Source organism: Rissa tridactyla, chromosome 11, assembly GCF_028500815.1.
Source record: "Rissa tridactyla isolate bRisTri1 chromosome 11, bRisTri1.patW.cur.20221130, whole genome shotgun sequence".
NCBI lineage: Eukaryota > Metazoa > Chordata > Aves > Charadriiformes > Laridae > Rissa > Rissa tridactyla.
Genome location: NC_071476.1, coordinates 12,569,862 through 12,589,095, shown reverse-complemented (window position 1 = coordinate 12,589,095; position 19,234 = coordinate 12,569,862). Strand labels below are relative to the sequence as shown.

Genomic DNA, 19,234 nt, shown 5'->3' with positions numbered 1-19,234 from the left:
CTGTGTCCCAGGGTGAGGTGTTGTGCTCAGGTTAAGCCAAGCTAAAGGGTCCCAGCGGGGTGGGCTCTCCCCTGGCACTCTCGGCATCGGCACCCTTGTGGGCAGCCAGCACTCCGCCCTGCCAACACGAAACCTGGCAAGCAGTGGCAGGGTGTGGGACCACGTGTGGGACTGTGTGTGGGACCCCGCAGCTGCTGCGGAGGGTGGCAGGGAGGCAGGACTGCCTTCTCCAGCAACAGAGCCAGCTTTGTGTAACCTCATTGCAAAACTGTTTTTGCAGGATGCTTCTTGCAGAGCAAGGGTGAGCCACCTCCATGGCACCACCCGGCCCTCTTCATACCCACTGCCATGGCAGGAGCACTTTGCTACCTCTATTTGGGCAGTATTTAAGAAAAAAACCAACCCCAAGGTGCTGGTGGGACAAGGTGCCCCCGTGACACTCCTTGTGATGCGCACAGGCCCAGACCAGAGGCTGGAGAAACACCTGCTTGATGGTGCTGGGCTCTGGCTCAAAATAGGCACCATGGTAAAAGCATCAGCGAGAGGCAGGTTTGCAGGGTGGGAAGCTGCCAGGTCTCTGCAGCAAGAGCCAAGCTCAGGCAGGAGCACGCAGCTCCCCAGCGTGTGTGCAGCAGCCACCAGGGAGAAGATGCCATCTCGGCCAAGGAGGTGGTTATTGCCCCCCTACATCTCACCCCGAACTTCTGCTGGCTCCTGGAAAGTCCTTTGCTGTCAACAGGGATATTCCCAGCTACTCAAAACCTGAAAGCTCAGACTATTTGGATGAAAGCTAAAGCCATCAGGGGGCTCTCTGGGAACACACCAGACAAGCTTTGAGTTAGAGAGGGCTTGCTCAGAAAATAAACACAACTTCCAGCCATGCAAAGCACAGCTCAGGCTATGCCTAACAACAGCAGGTGGGGGTTCCTCTCTGAGCAGCAGGTTTGCACAGGAAAGTTACATTTCCTCTATTTAATATTTTCCATTATTACTGTTCTTTGGACTTCTTTCCCGTCTTGAAAGGACTTCGTGACCACATGCCGCTATTGGCCATTCATGGTGGAAATGAAAACATGGGGGGAAAAAAAGCAGCTCAAGAATGTGTTTGCAGGTGCATCCTAATCGCAAAACTTCCTCCCACGTGGCAGGTCTAGGAAGCGGACTTTGCCTCCAACACCATTGCTTGTGTGTGTTGTGCAAAGCAGAAAAAGTTGAGCTAAGGAGCTAGGTGAAGGAGGAAAAAGACCATGAAATGAAAGGTCTTCATTCTGCTGAGCTGGCCATCAGCACGGGCAAGTCCTGAATAACCACATAGATGTCATTCCTATCTCTTCCTTCTTCCCTCCCCAGCTAACGTAACCTGTGTTTAAATCCTCCGTGGGAGGGAAGGAGGGCTGTGCTTCCCTGCTCGGGACAATCCCGTCCACGTACTTCACTGGGGCTGTGCCGAGGGCCCGCTCCTGAGCAAGCAGAAGTTGTATTAGCTCCAGCGATCTGGAAGGAGCTGCCGACTCTGGCCCCATGGCTGGGGGGGCAATGCCTGCACCACGAGACAGAGTAGAGCCTAAAAATAAGCAGACAGAATTTGATCCAAGCGGAATAAATTAAGAGTCAGCTTTTTATTTCTAAGAGGGTTATTTATGGGCCCTAGGCAGAACTCCTTCGTGGGGGAGGCTTCAGTCCCTCTTGGCCTCTCTGAGGCTACAGCACCACATTTTAGTGCTTGAAGCTTCATGTCCACCAGCTTCTGCGGTCCTTTCCTCTCCCCACCGAGTCCCTGCTGCCTTGCATTGCTTTTCTAGCCCTGAGATCTCCATTCCTGTCCTAGGGCTGGTGACTCTGGGCCTTTCACCCATCTGGCCCATGTTCCTGTTGTCAGCTGTTGATGGTGAGAACAGCTCAAGGAGAAAGCCAGACACTGGTTTGAAGGCACTGAAAGCGGAGGCATCTGCCTTTCTGCCCAGACAGCGATGCCTGCTCCCTGGGGACCAGTGCTCTGCTGGGAGCCCTCTGCCATCTCTTGCTTGACAAACCAAGCAGTACTGATATTAATTCTTTTCTTCCTCCCATTAATGCAGGGATGCTGGTGACTCTTTTTCTGCTGGTATCTCTGCTGATGAAGGATAACAGTTTGCTGGAGAGCACAATTCCCCAGTTATCAAACTGGTTATTTCGTAAGGGCTGTGGTCTGCAAGGTCTCCCATCCCTGCCCATCAAGGACGCACACACCAGGCCCTTCCTCGGGGCTGGTGTCTCCAAACCTATGAGCAGGACAGGCACTTCGTCCCTGCCTCTGCCCTGCCCTGGCCTGGAAAGCCACAGCTGAGCAGCACGCAGAGGTGTGCATGGTCCATGGGCATCTGGGGAGGGGTGCCAGGGAGGGATGGGGGTGTCTGCAGCACCTTGTAGCTCTGGGAGGAAGGACAAATGTCTCCAGGCCAGTCCAGCCCTAGCTGGGGCCACTGACATCCCATCACGGGGCAGTGCCAGCAACAACACTCCTTGCCCAAAGCATCCCACAGGGCATGGGCAGACCATCCCACCGATCACCTTCTGCCTGAAGTGAGGAGGCCATGAGACATGAGAAAGGTAACAAGACTTTAGAAAATTCTGGTGGTTTATGCCGATTAGTCATTTCCACCGATCAAACCAACAGCTTGTCCCTGCCTGACTTTGTACAGTTTCTGCTCCTGCCAAGTCGTTACAACCACCCACCCGCAGAGCTGGAGCTCCACGTGACGACCGCCTCCTCCCAGCGGCACACCACACTGTCGCCCTGGGCCACCCACGCACCCGGGCACCGAGGCACCCCACTGCTGGTACCCTCCCCCGGGGTGCAGTTGCTCTCCTGTGCAAGGTGAGGGCGCGAGAAGATAAGCAGAGGTGCATCCCCTCGAGATTCACCTTCTCCTCTGGGATCAGTCCCACCAGCACCCTCTCCTCCAGGCAAATTCCTGCATGAGTGGTTATTCTGGAGTCGCTGAAGGAGCTGCTGCCTGCGCAGGAGATGTTGCAGGAGCTGACTTCTCTTGCTTGAGAGAGAAACGAAGGGTGGGAAGGAGGCAAGAGCAGCCCTTTGAAGCTGCCAAGCCAGTCTGTGTGCAAGTTCTCCATCCCTTGTTCCACTGACGCAACTGGGAGTGCCTCTGCCTTGACAGGGCTTGTGTCTCTGCCACAGGCAAGCGTAAGAGCTGCCCCCTTGAGAAGGATCATCGTGTGCTTGTTTCACTACTGAAGGCAAAAACCCAGCCCAGGAACCTCAGCCGGTGTGCTGTGTCTCACAGCATAGCAAGGACACCTTGCAGTAGGCCACCAGCTCCACGCACTGCCAGGAAGGAGGGCAGGGGTGGGCAGCCCCCGAGCTTTGTGCAATGGGCCGGGGAAGCCCATGGCCAAGAGCCTTTTCAGGAGAGCAGCCTAAAGCCTGGCCTCCCCCTTTATTTTGTGAGCAGATAAATAACCAAGCAGCGAGAACCAGGCATCTCCACGGGGGGCTGCGGAGAGCTGGGGGTGGGCAGCTGCCTGGCATCCGTGGAGGTCTGACTGCAGATCCCTGGCAGGACAGTGCTGGTGGGGCTGCCACATGCCAAGGCTGAGAAGACAGAGATGTGGCCAAACAAACCCAGAAGGGGAGAAAAGAGGCTGAGGTGGAAGGAGAGGGGTCCCTGGAGCCCCATCAACAGCAGAGATGCTGCAGGGTGGTGCATCTGGACACTGGAACAGGTTGCCCAGAGAAGTTGTGGCTGCCCCATCCCTGGAGGTGTTCAAGGCCAGGCTGGATGGGGCTTTGAGCAACCTGGTCTAGTGGGAGGCGTCCCTGCCCATGGCAGGGCGGTTGGAACAAGATGATCTTTAAGGTCAAACCCAAACCATTCTATGATTCTATGACCACCTCACGGTGTTGCCCACGTGTCCTCCTCTACTCACATCTTAGCAAGGAGGATGTTTTACTGGGGAGCAGTTTGCTGTGGAAAAAACCCAGCAGCTAATGCCATGGAATATAAAATGATGGCCCGGAGCCCCAGGTGCACCACCTGCCCAGGCTCCAGGGTCCCGTACAGCTCAGGACCCCCTCTCCTTTTGGGTTATCGTGGCCCCAGCAATGTGGGGCTTCCTGCCAAAGCAGCAGCACCTGGCTGGGTGTGCTGTGCCCATCAGTTGCTCCAGCTGAAAGCAGAGCTCCCCTGTGCGTCAGCAGCCATTACTTCATCTCCTTCCCTCCAGCCACAAGATGACTGCAGCATCAGAAGTACGTCTCCATTATTAATGTGTGTAGATGAGATGCCAGCTCCAGCTCTTCCACCTGCCTTGACTCATCAGCCTACGCCCCAGCTGCAGGTCTCCTCCCCAGGCCATGATGGTGGAGAGCCACCAGCCAGTTAGAGACCGCTCTGCCAAGCCTTGGGTCCTCCTCACGGCCAGGGGGGATCATGGGGCTGTCCAGCAAGGATGCAGGGAAGCAAATCTGGCTCATGTGGTCTGCTGGGGTGTCTAGCAAGATGTCTGGCCAGGCCTCCCACCAAAGGCTGAATGGGAGAGAGAGAGGAAAGACCTGTTAGTCAGACCAGTTGTTACAGGACTGAAGTAAAGGGTCTGTTTTCACAGGGAAGGAAGGGATGTTACCCATGGAGAACCATTGAGTGTGTCCAGAAATGATCTGAAATAGGGCAGGGGTAGCAAAGTGACCACGTTTGCCAACAGCACTGAGCTCTTCAGAGCAGAGCGGACAAGGGCAGGCTTCGAGGAGCTGCCGGGTCCCTCTCCCCGAGCGGTGGGACGGTAAGGCAGCCAAAGAAACTCAGGCAAAGGCAGAGCAAACACACAAAACCCAGCTCTAATGTTGGTAGCCCAGTGATGGTCTCTGACTGCTGCGTCTCCTCCCAGGAAGGACATCTTGGAAGTAGTGCTAAATGGTGTTTCCAAAATGTCTGGAGCAGAGAAAGCAAAAATTGGATGTTAAAAGTGAGTAGGAAAGAAACAGAGGTCAAGAAAGGAAGCATTGACACTGCATAAGCCGGTGATGTGCCCACACTCAGGAGGCTCTCCCCTTTGCCTCTGTCTCCAGAGGGATATGGAAGATGCTCAGAGAAGGGAAGCAGGAATGACCCAAGCTCTGGAGCAGCCTCTGTGTGAGGAATGGCTCCATGGCCAGGAAAAGGGGTGACAGAGAGGGGTGTGATACAGATCTGCACCGTCTTGGGAGGCACGTGAAGGTGTGGAGGGGTAATTACTCACCATTTCTTCCAGTACAGGAGTACAAGCTCCAAACAAAACTACCTGGAGGGAAGTTTAAAACAAGGAAAAGGAAGTGGTTCTTGGTGCAATGTATAGTTAAACCGTGGAGCTCCTCGCCACAGGATGTGACAGATGCAAAGCATTTAAACAGGAACTGGATGAATTCATGGAAGAAAAATCCTTTGGGTTATTAAATACAAAGAACCACCATCTCTTCCTTAAGGCTGAAGGACTGGTGGGAGCTTGGGGACTATTCTCAGGAAGTCTTGCTGTGCCCTTACTCCGTGCCTCGTAAACATCTGCTGCGGGCCACAGCTGGAGCCAGGATATTGGCCTAGATGAGCTGTCGCACGGCTCTTACGTTTTGCCAAACCGCTGTTCTGAGAAGAAGCCACAGCCTGGGCAGCTCCCCGGGAACATGGCACACCACTTCCCCGCCCAAGGGGAGTGCAGGTTGTTCCAGCCGCAGGTTCTGCAGGGAGGCTGCCCCACACGGGGAGCTCAGCCCGACCTCTGCTGTGTGCCAGACCAGCCGCGCCGCCACGAGATGCTCCCATTCCCTTTGGGTTTAGGAGAATAGGTGATAATAATCAACTGAAGTTCACTACTTTTCTTCAAGAACTTTTTGGAATGGCTCACCACAGGGAGCATCCCTCTGCCTGGTCTCCTCTGGATTTTCAGGCAGCATACAGCCCAATGAAAGCAAGTACTTTGCTGCCAACAGCCGCCTGGTGATGTCCTTGAGACCGAGGAGGGGAAAAGACTCTGGGAATTCATGGAAACCACAACAGATGTTCCGGTCACAAAAAATCATTTTAAAAAAGTTCTTTCGCTAGGACTCAGTCCTGCCTCTGTCACCAGCCCATACGTCTGCATGCACGTCTCCCCTGTGCCACTTAATGCTTGTGTTTTATTCAGCTCAGAGGTGTCAGGAGTTGGTGATTTGGACACAGCAGCTGACTCCAGTGCCTTCTGTTTGCTTGCTGCCACGTGGTCTGACGATATGATGCAGTTGCTGTGATACCCAGGCAGCCCTGCTGAATTCAGTCCGTTTCTGAACTTCATCTCCAGTTCTCCTGGGTGATAAAACAAACCTCACAGCAAGGGCACGCAGAGAGACGCTGTCATGTGCTCGGAGTTCCCTGCAATGCACCAGTTCTCTGCAGCTGGGTACCAGCTGCTGGTTACGGAGATGTGACTCCACTGGCTTTGACGGGAAGATCTGACTCTGGTCCGTCTGTTGTTTGGGAGAGGGTCCAGCAGAGGTGAAACGAGGAGAAATTCCTATTTTTAGAACCATTTTTTTTCAGGATAATTTTTCAAAAAGGTGACTGACAGGCCTTCCTGTGCTCCAGAGACCGAACACACCAGTCGCAGCATGGATCATGCTGGCAGCTACCTGACCCTCTGGAAGTGAACAGGACACTTTGCGGGGAATGATCCTTTTTGTAGCTCCCATCCCAACCCGCCATGACAAACCGTCCCAGTACAGCAGCACAGAGATGCTGGGGATATCCAGCGCAGTGGCTGGCAGAGAGCTCCCAGACAGGACGCGGTGCCTGTTTTGACTTAATGTATTGCTGCTGCAGTTCATGCTGCAGCATCCAAAGGATGCTCTGGATGCATTGGCCACCTTTCAGCCAGCAGCGGACACAGGAGAGAGGAACACTGTCACCTCCTGCACCCCATGGCTGCAGCACGTCTACCCTTGGGGGAATGTCAAACACTCATTTCTTCCCCTCTGGTCTCAGAGCTCTCCTTGTCTCCCTCCCTGCAGAGGGGAGGCAGGTCCCACACATCTGGATTTTTCTGAGAAGCCTTAGAGTGATGTAAATGGCCTGTCTGAGACAGCAGGTTGGGTGCCAGTCCTCGAAGCCTGGCTCCATCAGCCCGGGTAGCATGGGCTTGCCATGGGGAACTACTCCTCCTCTGGAGGTCTGGGGGTCTGCGTCCCACTGGAGGCAGGACCACATGAGACCTTGGCACGGCAGGGAAACCACCTCACTTAGGAGAGAGATGACGAGTCTTGTGCCTGAGTCACACAAGATTTCGATCTGCTCCCCAGGTACTAGTGGGCTTCGGACCAGGAGAGCAGTACCTGTAATCAGGGTGAGCCATCCTTGCTGTGTGACATTCCTGTGCCAGGCGTCAGTCACCACCGCACAGACGTGGCCTCACGAACCTGAAGGAGAGGCTGCAGGAAGAAGTGTGGGTATGAGAACTCCGCACCCGGAGCCTTGTGCCATGATAAATAAAAATGCCTGCATTTTCACTCAGTGGCAACAGGACGAGGCATGGAGCGGCTATTAGCAGAGCTGTGTTCCCACCATGAAGCCGCTCTGCAGTTGAATCTGGTCCCGGGCTGTTGGAGGAGCCCTCCTGCTCGGGGACCGGTCCCAGCCAGCACCTGCTCCCCCTCGGCAGAGGATGATGCAGACAGAGCTTGTGCCCTCGGTGCAGAGCAGAAGGGAGGTAACTACTGCCGGAAAAGATGGTGGCCAAAAGTTGGTTAAGCTGTCGCCACGGGGTCTCGCTGCCACCCAGCTCTGGGACTGAAGCTGGCGTGTCCCCGTCCCGTTTGGAGCTTGGGGACAGCGAGCTCAGGGCTACCCGCAAGATCTGGCAGAGCCATTTCTGTGGCTGCTCACGTGTTGGCTGGAGCATCTAACACAGACACCTGCTTTTGCAAACCGTGGCCCCTGCTGAGCTGCTCTTCATTTCTACTAAAATTAGCCGAAGGCCCATCAATAAAGGCGCCCTTGAATGAGCTCGCTCTCAAAAGCATCAAAGCAGGACAGCCTGCACCCTTTTCATCAGCTCGCTCTGCTCCTCAGAAGATAAAGTGGGACCCGCATGGCGTAACTGCTGCTCTGGAGATGTGGAGCAGGGCCTTGTGCATCAAGGGCCTGATTGATTTGTTAGTGATATTTCCAGTACTGTGGTGACAATAACACGTGATGAGCCTTTCCCCTTATCTGGCACTTTCCACCCTGCGCTTTTCATAAACGTTAATGAACCGGAGCTCGTGATAATCTTTGGAGGAGGGGAGAGAAAAAAATCCAGGCATAATCAAACAGCATCTCTCAGCCCATGCCTTTTTGATCTGAACAAGAATAAGCTTTTGAATGACACGAAAAGCTGCGCCATTAGTAGAGATGTTCAGGCCTGTAGGTGACTGTTGGAAGCGACAAGACACAAGTGGATCCTACCCCTGGGAGGACACGCTCACAAAGGGGCTGGAGCCTCAGGTTTCCAGCCACAATATGTCTGGAATCAGGTGCTCCAGGCTGAGTCCAAATCCTGGGATACTTTCTTAGAATCATAGAATGGGTTAGGTTGGAAGGGACCTTAAAGATCATCTAGTTCCAACCCCCTGCCCTGGGCAGGGACACCTCCCGCTAGATCAGGTTGCTCAAAGCCCCGTCCTTTGCTCAAGCCTGGCCTTGAACACCTCCAGGGAAGTGTTCCAGGGAACGCTTTGCCCAGTAGTGTCCCAGTGCCATGCCCTTTTGCATGCCACCCAGGAGATGGGCCAGCACTCAGCATCCCTCAGAGATATTATCCTGAGAAGCTCCTCCAGATGCAGAAATCAGGATGGTGGCCTAGGAAACATCATGTTTAAAAATCACACAGACATTTACAAACAAGCCCCTGGAGGCATGGGGCTCCTTTCCACTGCACCATCCTCTCCAGGCTCTCTGGGGTGCTCTCAAACATATTTTTCTTTCCAATCTTGGGAGGAAGCAACTTGCTCGTAAAAAAAATGGAAGGAACTGTGGTGCCCTGACTCCACAGGACATTTACATCCATGACCCCTGAGGAGGTGCTGATAAAAGCCACTGCATGATGTGCTGTTAGTGATAAAATCACCAGACTCAGCAGCCCTTGATTGGGTCCCTCGTCTGCAATCTGCTCGAGTGCTGATCCTCATCCAGCGTCAGCCTCTAAGTATTTTAAGATTCAGGAGGTGGGAGGCAGAGGGAGCATCCATGCTGCAGGGGGAGGGCTGGGAGACAGGAGGACACAGCCTCTGCTCACTGCTCCCTATCATTCCTCCCCCAATGTGTAAAGAGATCCAGAGCACCCCAGGAAGAGGGTGATGGCCAACATGCTGGGACGGACTGTGCCCAGCTGGCTCCTGCCACCGGAGAGCAGCAGTGTCCACCCAGCCCAGCCAAAGCCATGCTGGGCAGATAGGACCGCGCTGGCCGCATCCCGCTCTCCAAGCTCTTGCTCTGCGGCTGTAGCAGATCCTCTGCACCGCCTGCTTTCCTTCCTCTTATCCTCCCTAGCATCCTAAACCACAGCACGTGGCATGTATAAAAATCCGTGTTCCCTAAAATGGTTCAAGACATTATACCCGGGGGGAAGATTTGCTTCCAGGTGTATCAGCTGTCATCCACAAGCTGAATTATTTTGCGTTAGACGAGGCTCGCCTCAGTGATTTGAACCCGACTGATTTCAGCAGTTTCACAGAGGAAATGTGCCTTGGATGCCAAATACCAGTACGCTGCACTAGCAGGGTAATTAATTCAAAAGCACCGGAGAAGTTGCTGCTGAAGACTTAACCATAGCACTTGACGTGCAGTGAATCAGCTGCGCTACCATTTACATCTTTTTTGGTCCGTGACTTATTCAGAATCTCTCGCCTCACCTCCCAGTGCATCCACTGAAGTACCCGAAGCAATTTCAAGTCTGACATCACTGGAAAGACTGGACCTCAGCTTCACCCCCCTTCAGCAAATTGTTCCTGGTGATTGTGCCAAAGGAAAGGAGCTGCAGCTCCTCCTTCTGCCTACAAACACTCCTGGAGCTGCGCAGTCTCTTGGCACTGGGCTAGGGAAGGAAACTGCTTTTGGAAATCTCGTGGCCTTTCAGAGAGTTACGGCAAGGTATCCCAAAGGAAACCAGATGAGCTCCACCAAGAAAGAAACTTTTAGGGATCTCACATCTCTGAACCCTTTTGCCTGGGTGGATATTCCAAGCTCTGCAGCAGAGCTGGGGCAATCCCAGCAGCCTGCAGACGCTGCTACTTGGCACTAGTACGTTCACTAGAGAAACTTTACAGGAAAGAGCCTTCCAGGGAACAAGTTCATCGGTAGAACTTCAGCTGTGCAATAGTGGCACTTCCTATGAATCATCTAAATTACTTGAAAATCCCCCTTTTCCTGCAGTACTTAAAAAAACCCTCACTCCAAACAGCCAAGAACATCACAGACTGCAGAATTTCCCATGTAACTTCTTGCAAGGCTTGGAAATGGTGCTATTACTTCATGGACACCTTCTCCCCAGACCCAGATACTTTTGGTTCAATTCAAGCACTGTGAGAATGAGATTTGTCCCACTGTCCCAGCCCGGCTCCAGTCTCTGCCCAGCCGGCCAGAGCCGTGCCCCAGGTCCAGGCCGCCCCTGTGTCCTTTCCCTGCTGGAGGACGAGCAAAGCATGATGCTACATCCACGCTGCCGTGGCTGCGGATGATGGGGTCTGTCTGGAGAGACGATGTGGTCAAATACAAGGGTTTGGGGGGAAGGCTCGTCCCAGCCTTGCCTGGCTCTGCTGCCCTTCTCCTGCAGCAGCGCCAGAGACGAAATCCCAGGCTCCAGGTCAGACATGGCATGGCTGCTCATATCTTTTCTGATGCAATAAGGCATCGCCCGTGCTGGCTGTAAACCCAGATTAGGAGGGATGACAACTTTCTGAGGGTTATGTGCGAACACTTAAAGCTGGCACCCTTGCCAAAAATAATGGTGGCTCTTGCCTTGTGCCAGCACTGGCATTGAAGCTTTGCGCTGAGAGCCAGCCTGGCAAACGCAGCCGGTGTCAGACTGCTCCGGAAAAACAGAGTTATTTTCAACCTGGACCAGTTCCCTGGGCTGGCTCCCCGCAGCCCCCGGCCTGGCCCTGCCAGCGCAGGGGAGGGAGCAGAGGGAGGGCAGGGACAAGTGGCCCTGGCAGGGGCGGCCAGCAGCACCTCTTTGGTGCCTGTGGATGCCCTTGGCATGGGTGGGTGTCAGGCAGGACATTGCCCAACGAATGTGGAGAGACCGGATCCCTCCCGCCCCACTGCAATGCCCTGGTGAGCTCCACATCACCCCACTCTGCCAGAGGCACCTGCGGGGGAGCTGGGTTTGGCCAGATGGGTGACAAAGCCACCCCGTGAGGTGTCCTCAGGCACACAGAGAGGACTATCCGAAGGTGAGCTACCTCACGTGGGGTCCCAGCACAAGCCTGGTTTGGTTCTTACTGGCACAAGCTGCTCCTCTCCAGCCACTTTCCCAAACGCCGTAAGCCCTGCTAAAAATAGCTGGATGGAGAGTCAGCTAAGGTCAGAGCAGAGCCGAAGCCCAGGGGCTCAGGAGGGAGCACAAACACCCCTGTGTGAAGGGCATGCTGCTGGTGTAACAGCGTGGGCAGGGGGAGCGCGAGGAGATGCTAGAGCAGAACGGGTGTCCCCAGACAAGGAACCTGCTGTGTCTACAAACCTGCAACCCAGACCTAATTTAAAACACAAATCCCTCAGCCGTGCCAGAAGCTGGCTTACCCCTCCTGCCAAAGAGCAAAGAAATACTGAGATGACTTTGGCTGCCCAGGACCCAGCAAAACCCATTAGTGATGTCTCAGTTTGTTCATCCACGCCTGGGTTTTGCCCACTTCCAGGGAAAATTGGGGGCAAAACAAACTGCATTTGTTTCTCCATCTCTCTGAGACAATAAACACTTCAGAGAGCAGATTGGGCCTCAGGTTGAAGATATGGACCTTGCTTTATCTTGGCTACACAGAATTCACAGGGTGAACGTGTCCCTCTGGAGAGGGGCTGATGCTAGGTGTCCGGAGGGACGAGTCAAAAGACAGAAGATGGCAGTTTTATTTCTAAAGATCTTGGGCTTCTGCTGATCCCGCTCTTCTTTTTCCTTTGCATCAGCTCCAGCTTTGTTGGACCTTGGCATGAGACAATTTTATTCCCTAAACCATGAGAATACTAGCCTGGCAAAACAAGGGAATCGTCTCCTGCCAGGTTAGGACGTGCATCATGTCAGTGAGGGGCTGGGCTGCCGGGGCGGCTGGCTGGGACAGCAGAACTCTGCTGCTGGGCAGTGGATGGGATCTGTCACCTTAGCTCTGCTGTGACATGTAACTTTGCCCTTTGCGGTCCGTATTGCAGAAGCGCTCAGGACGTGCATCCCTGCTGCTCCTAGGTCCTACCCACAGCGGCAGGAGGAAAGCCCTGGGAGATGGCAGCTCCACTCCAGAGAGGCTCTGAAATTATAACTTGACCTGAATGTGAGCTGACTGCTCCGGAGCAGAGGCGCTGCATGGCCTTTGACTTTTTCAATTATGACTTTGCTTAGCTTGTCATTTCACTGTTCCTCCCTCCCCAGGAGCCTGTGACATCCCGGCTGCCCAGGAAGATGGGCAGTTCCCTCCTGCTCCAACTTCACAGCAGCACGTGTTTGCTGACATGGTCACAAGCATGCAAAGAAGATGCTGCTCCATCAGTGCTGCATCAAACAGCTGGTGTATCACACTGAAAACACCCCTCTCTGCTGGGATCAAATTAAGAGGTTTGGGGATGCTCAGTTGCAAAGCAGGCACAAATAAAGGATAAGGGATGTGGGGATCAAGGAGGACCAGTCACTCTGGAGGCTTGGTCATGCAGCAGGACTTCTGGCCTATCTTCTGGAAAGAGAAGAGAGGGGATTTATTCCTTTCACTTTACCAAGTGATGCAGCCATAAACATGCTTTCATTGTCTCAGTGTCCCTGAAAGAAGCAAAAAATAATAATGAACAGGAACTAAAGAATAACTTGCGGATGCTCTGGCTGTCCAGCTCACCCCATCCTCTTTGGTGGTGGTGATGAGGCTGATGTTCTCCCTGTTAGCAGTGAATTCAACGATTCTCGTGCTCTCTCCTGGGTGTCTGCAGAGTGCCTTTCCAGGCAGCAGGGGATGTTTCTTTAATTTTTCCAATGATCGCTCCCATCTGGTGTTTTGGCCGACAGCATGTCATTGCCAACAGGGGACAACCCTTGCACTGTCTCCTGGAGCTCCTTGCGCCATTCAAGTCACTAGTCTGGCAGAACATTAACCCAGAGAAAACACCAAGAGGAACCATTTAGACAATTTTCTGTAGGCTTGGAGAGCTGAACTGACCGCAGAGGTTCTGAGGAGCCGCCAGAGCTGAGCATTGGGAGCGGGGTGAGTAGGAGGGGAGAAGGACGCAGAAGTGAGACCACCCTGTATGAGCACCAGTGAGTCAGATCAGGCCAGCTGCTGTGAAACCACAGCCTACAATTCCCCTCCCAACTTACATTTTCAGCGCTTTTAATTGATATAATTTTAAATCCAATCAGCATCTCCATGGGTTTTATGTTTGTACTGATCTTGATATTGTTCGTGTTTGTCTTTACCAACTTCTGTGCTTTCCTAAAGACTCAGGACACAACCCCCAAGGCAGAGGTGGTGGCAGGATTTTTACAAGGCCCCGATGGCTTTCAGACTGTCAGTATCTCCACTGTTCAGCAAGGCAAACCCCAAACGCCGTGCCATAGGATCTGGTTTTCTGCAAGGGGCTAGGAGGGGAATTTTCCTGCACCATGGCATGAAGACAGAACACATCTGTGGGCCAAAATAAAAAAGAGCAAAATGTCTTGCACAGGTGGACTTTGTCCTGACACAGGAGGGGACAACACACCAGGTGAGACCTACCTCCAGATCTGATCAGCTTCTGGACACCTAGGATTCATGCAGCTACATATCTCCTCCAACCTCACGCTCTGAATAGTGCTGTTCATTCACTGCATTAAATTCTGCCTACCCAGAAACAGACATGCACCTTTCCTCTTCTCTGAAACTAAACCAACCTCTCCTTGCTACCTGTGGAGATATGAACAGAGCCCTGCAGTGGCTGAGATGTAAATCTGAAAGGTAGGATCCAACATGATGTCCCCAGCCCACAAACAGATGTGGTCTGCGACCACGGGAGTGAGGAAACGGGAAACAGGTTGAGGTCATCTCAGCGTGACACACAGTGGGATGCTGGCACACGGGGCTCTCCAGCTCTTCCTTCACCTGTCCGATAAACATGAGGATGTCTGGAGCTGCAGATCTGGAGAGGTGTTCCCCACAGTCCTGGTCCCAGTGCAGGAGGGTGTTCACAGGTATCCTCACTGCTCCCGGCCAGGGGTGATAGAGCTGCATCGGTGCTGGTAGGTCTTCCACCTCTTCTGTGTCCCGGTTTTAGCCTGGTTTATGCTGGCTGACTTCTGCCATCCCTTTCCTGTCCGGCAGCCCTTCCCACATTGCCTAGACTGATCCTCCTTTGAATTCCCCCATTCCCATCCCTGCTGTAGGACCCATTAGTGAATGCATGTTAAAAATGACCAAGACAAAAAAATACCTAATGCTGACTGCTGGTCAGCACTGCAGACATTCTGGGGAAGATGCGTGCCTGGGTGCGTTTGCACCAGGCATGGTTGGACCAGTCCCTGTCCTGTGTGATGTCCCCTGGCCCCAGACACCGGCAGTGTCCCCTGGACACAGAGATGTCCCCTGGCAGGCAGGAGGTGGCAGCATTGCATAGCCCAGGAGATCCTGCTCTCCTGCATACCCAGGCGCTGTCTATTTACTGGCCAGGAGCTGCAGACCTGTTTTTCCAGCTCCTCCAAGGATACGTGACTCAAGCCAAACGCTTCCAAACTGCTCAAATCCCATCCAGAGCAACCATTACAAACAACCAAACCCCAAAGGCTGCTAAGTGCACATCAGTCCTAAGCTGTCTGCAAATCACCATTAACAGCAACGTGAGGGCAACTGAGGACACAGGGGCTCTGCATTTAGAAATGAGTGTGATGTTTAAAGATACCTCATTTGCCCTTGAAACTCCAGCCCCCTTAAGTAGCGTGTGATGTATCTGAGCTCCTCCGCACAAGACCCACATTGCTTTTGAGTGACAAGAGTGCAGATATTCTTGCTTGCACAAATGCTCCTTGAGAGAACTGAGGTGGGAATGAGTTGGAGGCTAGCTCGCTCTCGGAGCATCGTTTTCATTCTGGTGCATCTGGCACGATCTGGGCTGATATTGAATCCTTTGCATTTTATTTTTACTAGAGGTGCGGCAAGACCCGTAGTAAAACCTTGGATCTAAGCTCCCTGAAACACAAGGGGAACTTGGAGCTGATATTTGCAGTTCAGAGCGTTGCTGGCTGCTCGTCTTCCTTCTTCATTCCTCCTGGTGCCTCACTATGGAGCTGACCGAGTCCACCGCAGGAAGAAACACAGGCAAATCACTGACTTCCCTCGCTGCCTAACAGCCAGATGGACACAAGCCAGGACTTTTTTGCACTTGTGCAGATAGAAAGTGTTTGTACCACCGTGCCTTTACCAAGCTAGAAAGCAACATGGTGAGTGCAATAAAAGCCTCTCTCACAGCGTGGATGCTGTTCTGTTAAGAGGACTCCTCTACCTTTATACGAAAAACTTCCCACCAATATAGCAGTGTCCTAATCTGGATCTTTTAATCTCACTTTTTTCCAAAATAGTAGTTAACTATTACAAAAAATCTGTGCATAGACTAGTCTTAAAATCGAACTTTTTATTATTCTCATGGCTTTGGGTGCACCAGGCAAGCTGGAAAGCAGTTTCTCTGACTGACCCCCTTAAAAGTAGAGACCCTGAGTAGTCTTTCCTTCTACATACATGAGCTACATTACTGCAGGAGCTTTCTTTCTCCTGCAGACTGAATCATTTCCCAAATGTAGGCTTGCACAGCAGAAGACACTGCTCTGACAGGGAGTGATGATGAGTCACTGGGAATTCACAGTTTTGTGTTCCTGCAAAGGAAAAACTCACAGCGCTGAGCGAGGGGGCAACGGAGGAGAGCTCGGTTTTGACAGACTGCAAGAAACAACTCCTGGAGCATGAGCTGCTGGGTCAAAGTAATCTGGGGAAGGAGAGGAGCCGGGTGTAACGGCCACGTGAAAGTGGGGGCTGCGGGCCAAGAGCTGTGGCCATGCCGGGTGGCTCTGCCTGCAGCATGGTCCTTGCAAGGGAGCCACAGGGCCACACTGTCAAGGCAATCCCAAGCACAAATGCAGGTTGGGCAGGGAATGGATGGAGAGCAGCCCTGAGGAGAAGGACTTGGGGGTCCTGGTGGATGAGAAGCTCAACATGACCTGGCCATGTGTGCTCGCAGCCCAGAAACCCAACTGCATCCTGGGCTGCATCAAAAGCAGCATGGCCAGCAGGGCAAGGGAGGGGATTCTGCCCCTCTCCTCCATTCTCGTGAGACTCCCCTGCAGGGCTGCCTCCAGCTCTGGGGCCACCAACAGCAGAAGGACATGGACCTGTTGGAACGGGGCCAGAGGAGGCCACGGAGATGATCATAGGGCTGGAGCCCCTCTGCTGTGAGGGCTGAGAGAGTTGGGGTTGCTCAGCCTGGAGAAGAGAAGGCTCCGGGGAGACCATAAAAGGGCTACAGGAAAGCTAGGGAGGGACTCTTTATCAGGGAGTGTCATGGTAGGATGAGGGGTAACTGTTTTAAACTGAAAGAGGGAAGATTTTGATTAGATATTAGGAGAAATTCTTTACTGTGAGGGTGGTGAGACACTGGCCCAGGTTGCCCAGAGAAGCTGTGGCTGCCCCATCCCTGGAGGGGTTCAAGGCCAGGCTGGACGGGGCTTTGAGCAGCCTGGTCTGGTGGGAGGTGTCCCTGCCCAGGGCAGGGGGTTGGAACTGGGTGATCTTTAAGGTCCCTTCCAACCCAAACCATTCTATGAGTCTATGATGATTCTACGGGCTCCTCTTGAACCCGACCTGGATTGCAGAACTCCCGGCAGAAACGCACGAGGCTGGTCCAGGATCTGTAGTGCTGTGTGCTGCCATCCCCGCAGGCCGAGGCCGAAGGCCGGAGGGATACACCGAGCAGGGAAAGGTAATGAAGCAGATGTTGATGCACGCACAGGAGCGGGGAAGGCGCCGGTGGCCCCTTAGCTCGGCCCCACGACCCGCCAGGCTGTGGATGCCCCAGGGCCATGGCGGCAGGAGGGCAGGAGACAGGTTGCTGTCAGTTCATCTATACATGAAACCAGACCATTAACAGACACGCAGATCGGGGTTTGGGCTTTGATAAGAACCTTGAAACGGCGCCAGCAGCTCAGCTGCAACCCCACATCAGAGAGGCGAGGCGTGCGTCATGGCGGTGACCAACCTGACACCAGTGGCCAGCTTGCAGCCAGCCAGGCCGCACGCCCGGCTGCCCAGGCAGGCGAGGAGCTCCCCGCCGCCTGAGGGACGCAGGGGCTTGCGGGAGCCTCAGGCGGGGCCTCGCAGCCTTGGAGCCCGCCTGCTCCCAGACCCAGCCGAAGCGGGGTGGAGGCGCCTGCCCCTTTAAGAAGCGGGTGAGGGCACGTATGCGTCTCTCCTCCGTCTTCCGCCCGGGCTCGGCTCCGAGCAGTGCGCATGCGCGCAACCAGCCGGCGCCTCGCCCCCGGGGCGGGGGCGGGTGAGGAGGGACGCCGCTCATTGGCTGTGAGGGCGGGCGGTGCGCGCGCATGCGCAGCGGGCCTATCACCGCCCTCGCCCCGCCCTGCGCGCAGGCGTGCTGCGGGAAGGAGGCGGTGTTCGCCCGGCGCGTGCGCGGCCACCGCCCCGCCCCGCTCCCAGCGTGCCCCGCGCGGTGAAGAAGCGGCGGCTGCAGGCTGGGGGCATTTTGTGTCCGCGGTAGCAGCGGTTGAGAGACAAGATGGCGGCGGCGGCCGAGTGAGGGGCCGGCGGCGGCCGGGACCCGGCGGAGCCAGCGGGCTTCGCGTTTCCCTTCCCCTCCCCCTTCTCCCCTTCCCTTGCCCTCGCAACACCTCGGCAGCTGCCTCGTGTGTTTCTGGAGGGCGGCGAGCGCCGAGCGCCGCCCGGCCGGGGAGCGGGACAGAGCCGCGGAGGGGGGCGCCCGCCGGAGGGGCCCGGTTGGAGCTGAGCGGCCGGGACCAGCCTTCCTTATTCTGCCCCCCCCTCCCCTCCCCTCTTCTCCCTCCCCTGCCCCTTCCCCTTCCTCTGGGGCGGCGGTAGAGCCCTCTTTCACCCCCCGAGCCCCTCAGCGCTGGGAGGGCCCCTCAGCCGCCCCTCGCCATGGCGAGTAGCAGCGGCTCCAAGGCCGAGTTCATTGTCGGAGGCAAATACAAGCTGGTGCGGAAGATCGGGTCGGGCTCCTTCGGGGACATCTATTTGGCGATCAACATCACCAACGGGGAGGTAAGGGCGGCTCGCACTCCCTCACCTTCCGCACCTCGGGGGGGAACCGGAGACCAGCCATAACCCTCCTAAGGCTGACTTTGAAGCCTGTTTTTGCTCTTCTTGCCCCCGGTATCACCGCCTGCGAGGCCCCGGATGGCCCTATCTGGCCAGGGTGGCTGAGCCGCGGGGCGGGGGGTGAAGGTGCCTGACTTGGGGCTGAGGGGCTTTCCCCGCCTGAGAGGGGGTGGCACTGCCCCTTCTGACAGTAGGGCCGTGGTCTCTCCCCACCCAGCAATGCTGGGGAGAGGAGGCCACCATTGTGGGAAAACGTACTTTGTCTTTTATGAGCGGCCGAAGTCGCCCCTCTGCCACCAGTCATTTATCCCCCCCTCTCTCTTAGCTGGAGAACAGTGTGTCTCGTTTTCATCAACAGTAATAGAAACAAAGAAGATTCCCTGTTTCTTCAGCTCTTTTTTTTCTTGGCGTGTTTTTTTTTTTTCTTCCTCCCACTCGCGGCTCTGAGCTGTAAAGAAGAAACACCCACGTATGTTCTTCCTCACTTACATGGATCTGAAGATTTTACATCTCCAGCTCAATTTCTTGTCCTGGAACGGATATTTATGTACAAATCATCACGATATGGATTTTATTTGAAGACGCCACAAAATGCAGGACTTTGAGCACCGAGAGCTTAAAAAAAATTTATACCTCAAAGTATTTGCAGCAGGGGTGTGGGGGATATTGAAGTGCTGTGCCCCTTAAACCTCAGTGGCA

At 54.5% G+C, this 19,234-nt stretch overlaps 1 protein-coding gene across 6 annotated transcripts in view; it reads left to right on the top strand.

Moving 5' to 3' along the window:
• The first annotated feature begins 17,892 nt into the window (after positions 1 to 17,892).
• CSNK1A1 (casein kinase 1 alpha 1) overlaps positions 17,893 to 19,234 on the top strand; it is a 36,637-nt gene continuing 35,295 nt past the window's right edge. For 3 of the 6 annotated variants that reach the window (XM_054217933.1, XM_054217930.1, XM_054217931.1), the window contains exon 1: positions 17,896 to 18,478. In XM_054217933.1, coding sequence (XP_054073908.1) covers positions 18,356 to 18,478 — 123 coding nt within the window. In that variant the 5' untranslated portion in view covers positions 17,896 to 18,355. Of the gene's footprint in view, positions 18,479 to 19,234 lie in introns of all 6 variants that reach the window. The other 3 variants (XM_054217934.1, XM_054217928.1, XM_054217932.1) reach the window with 3 other exon arrangements.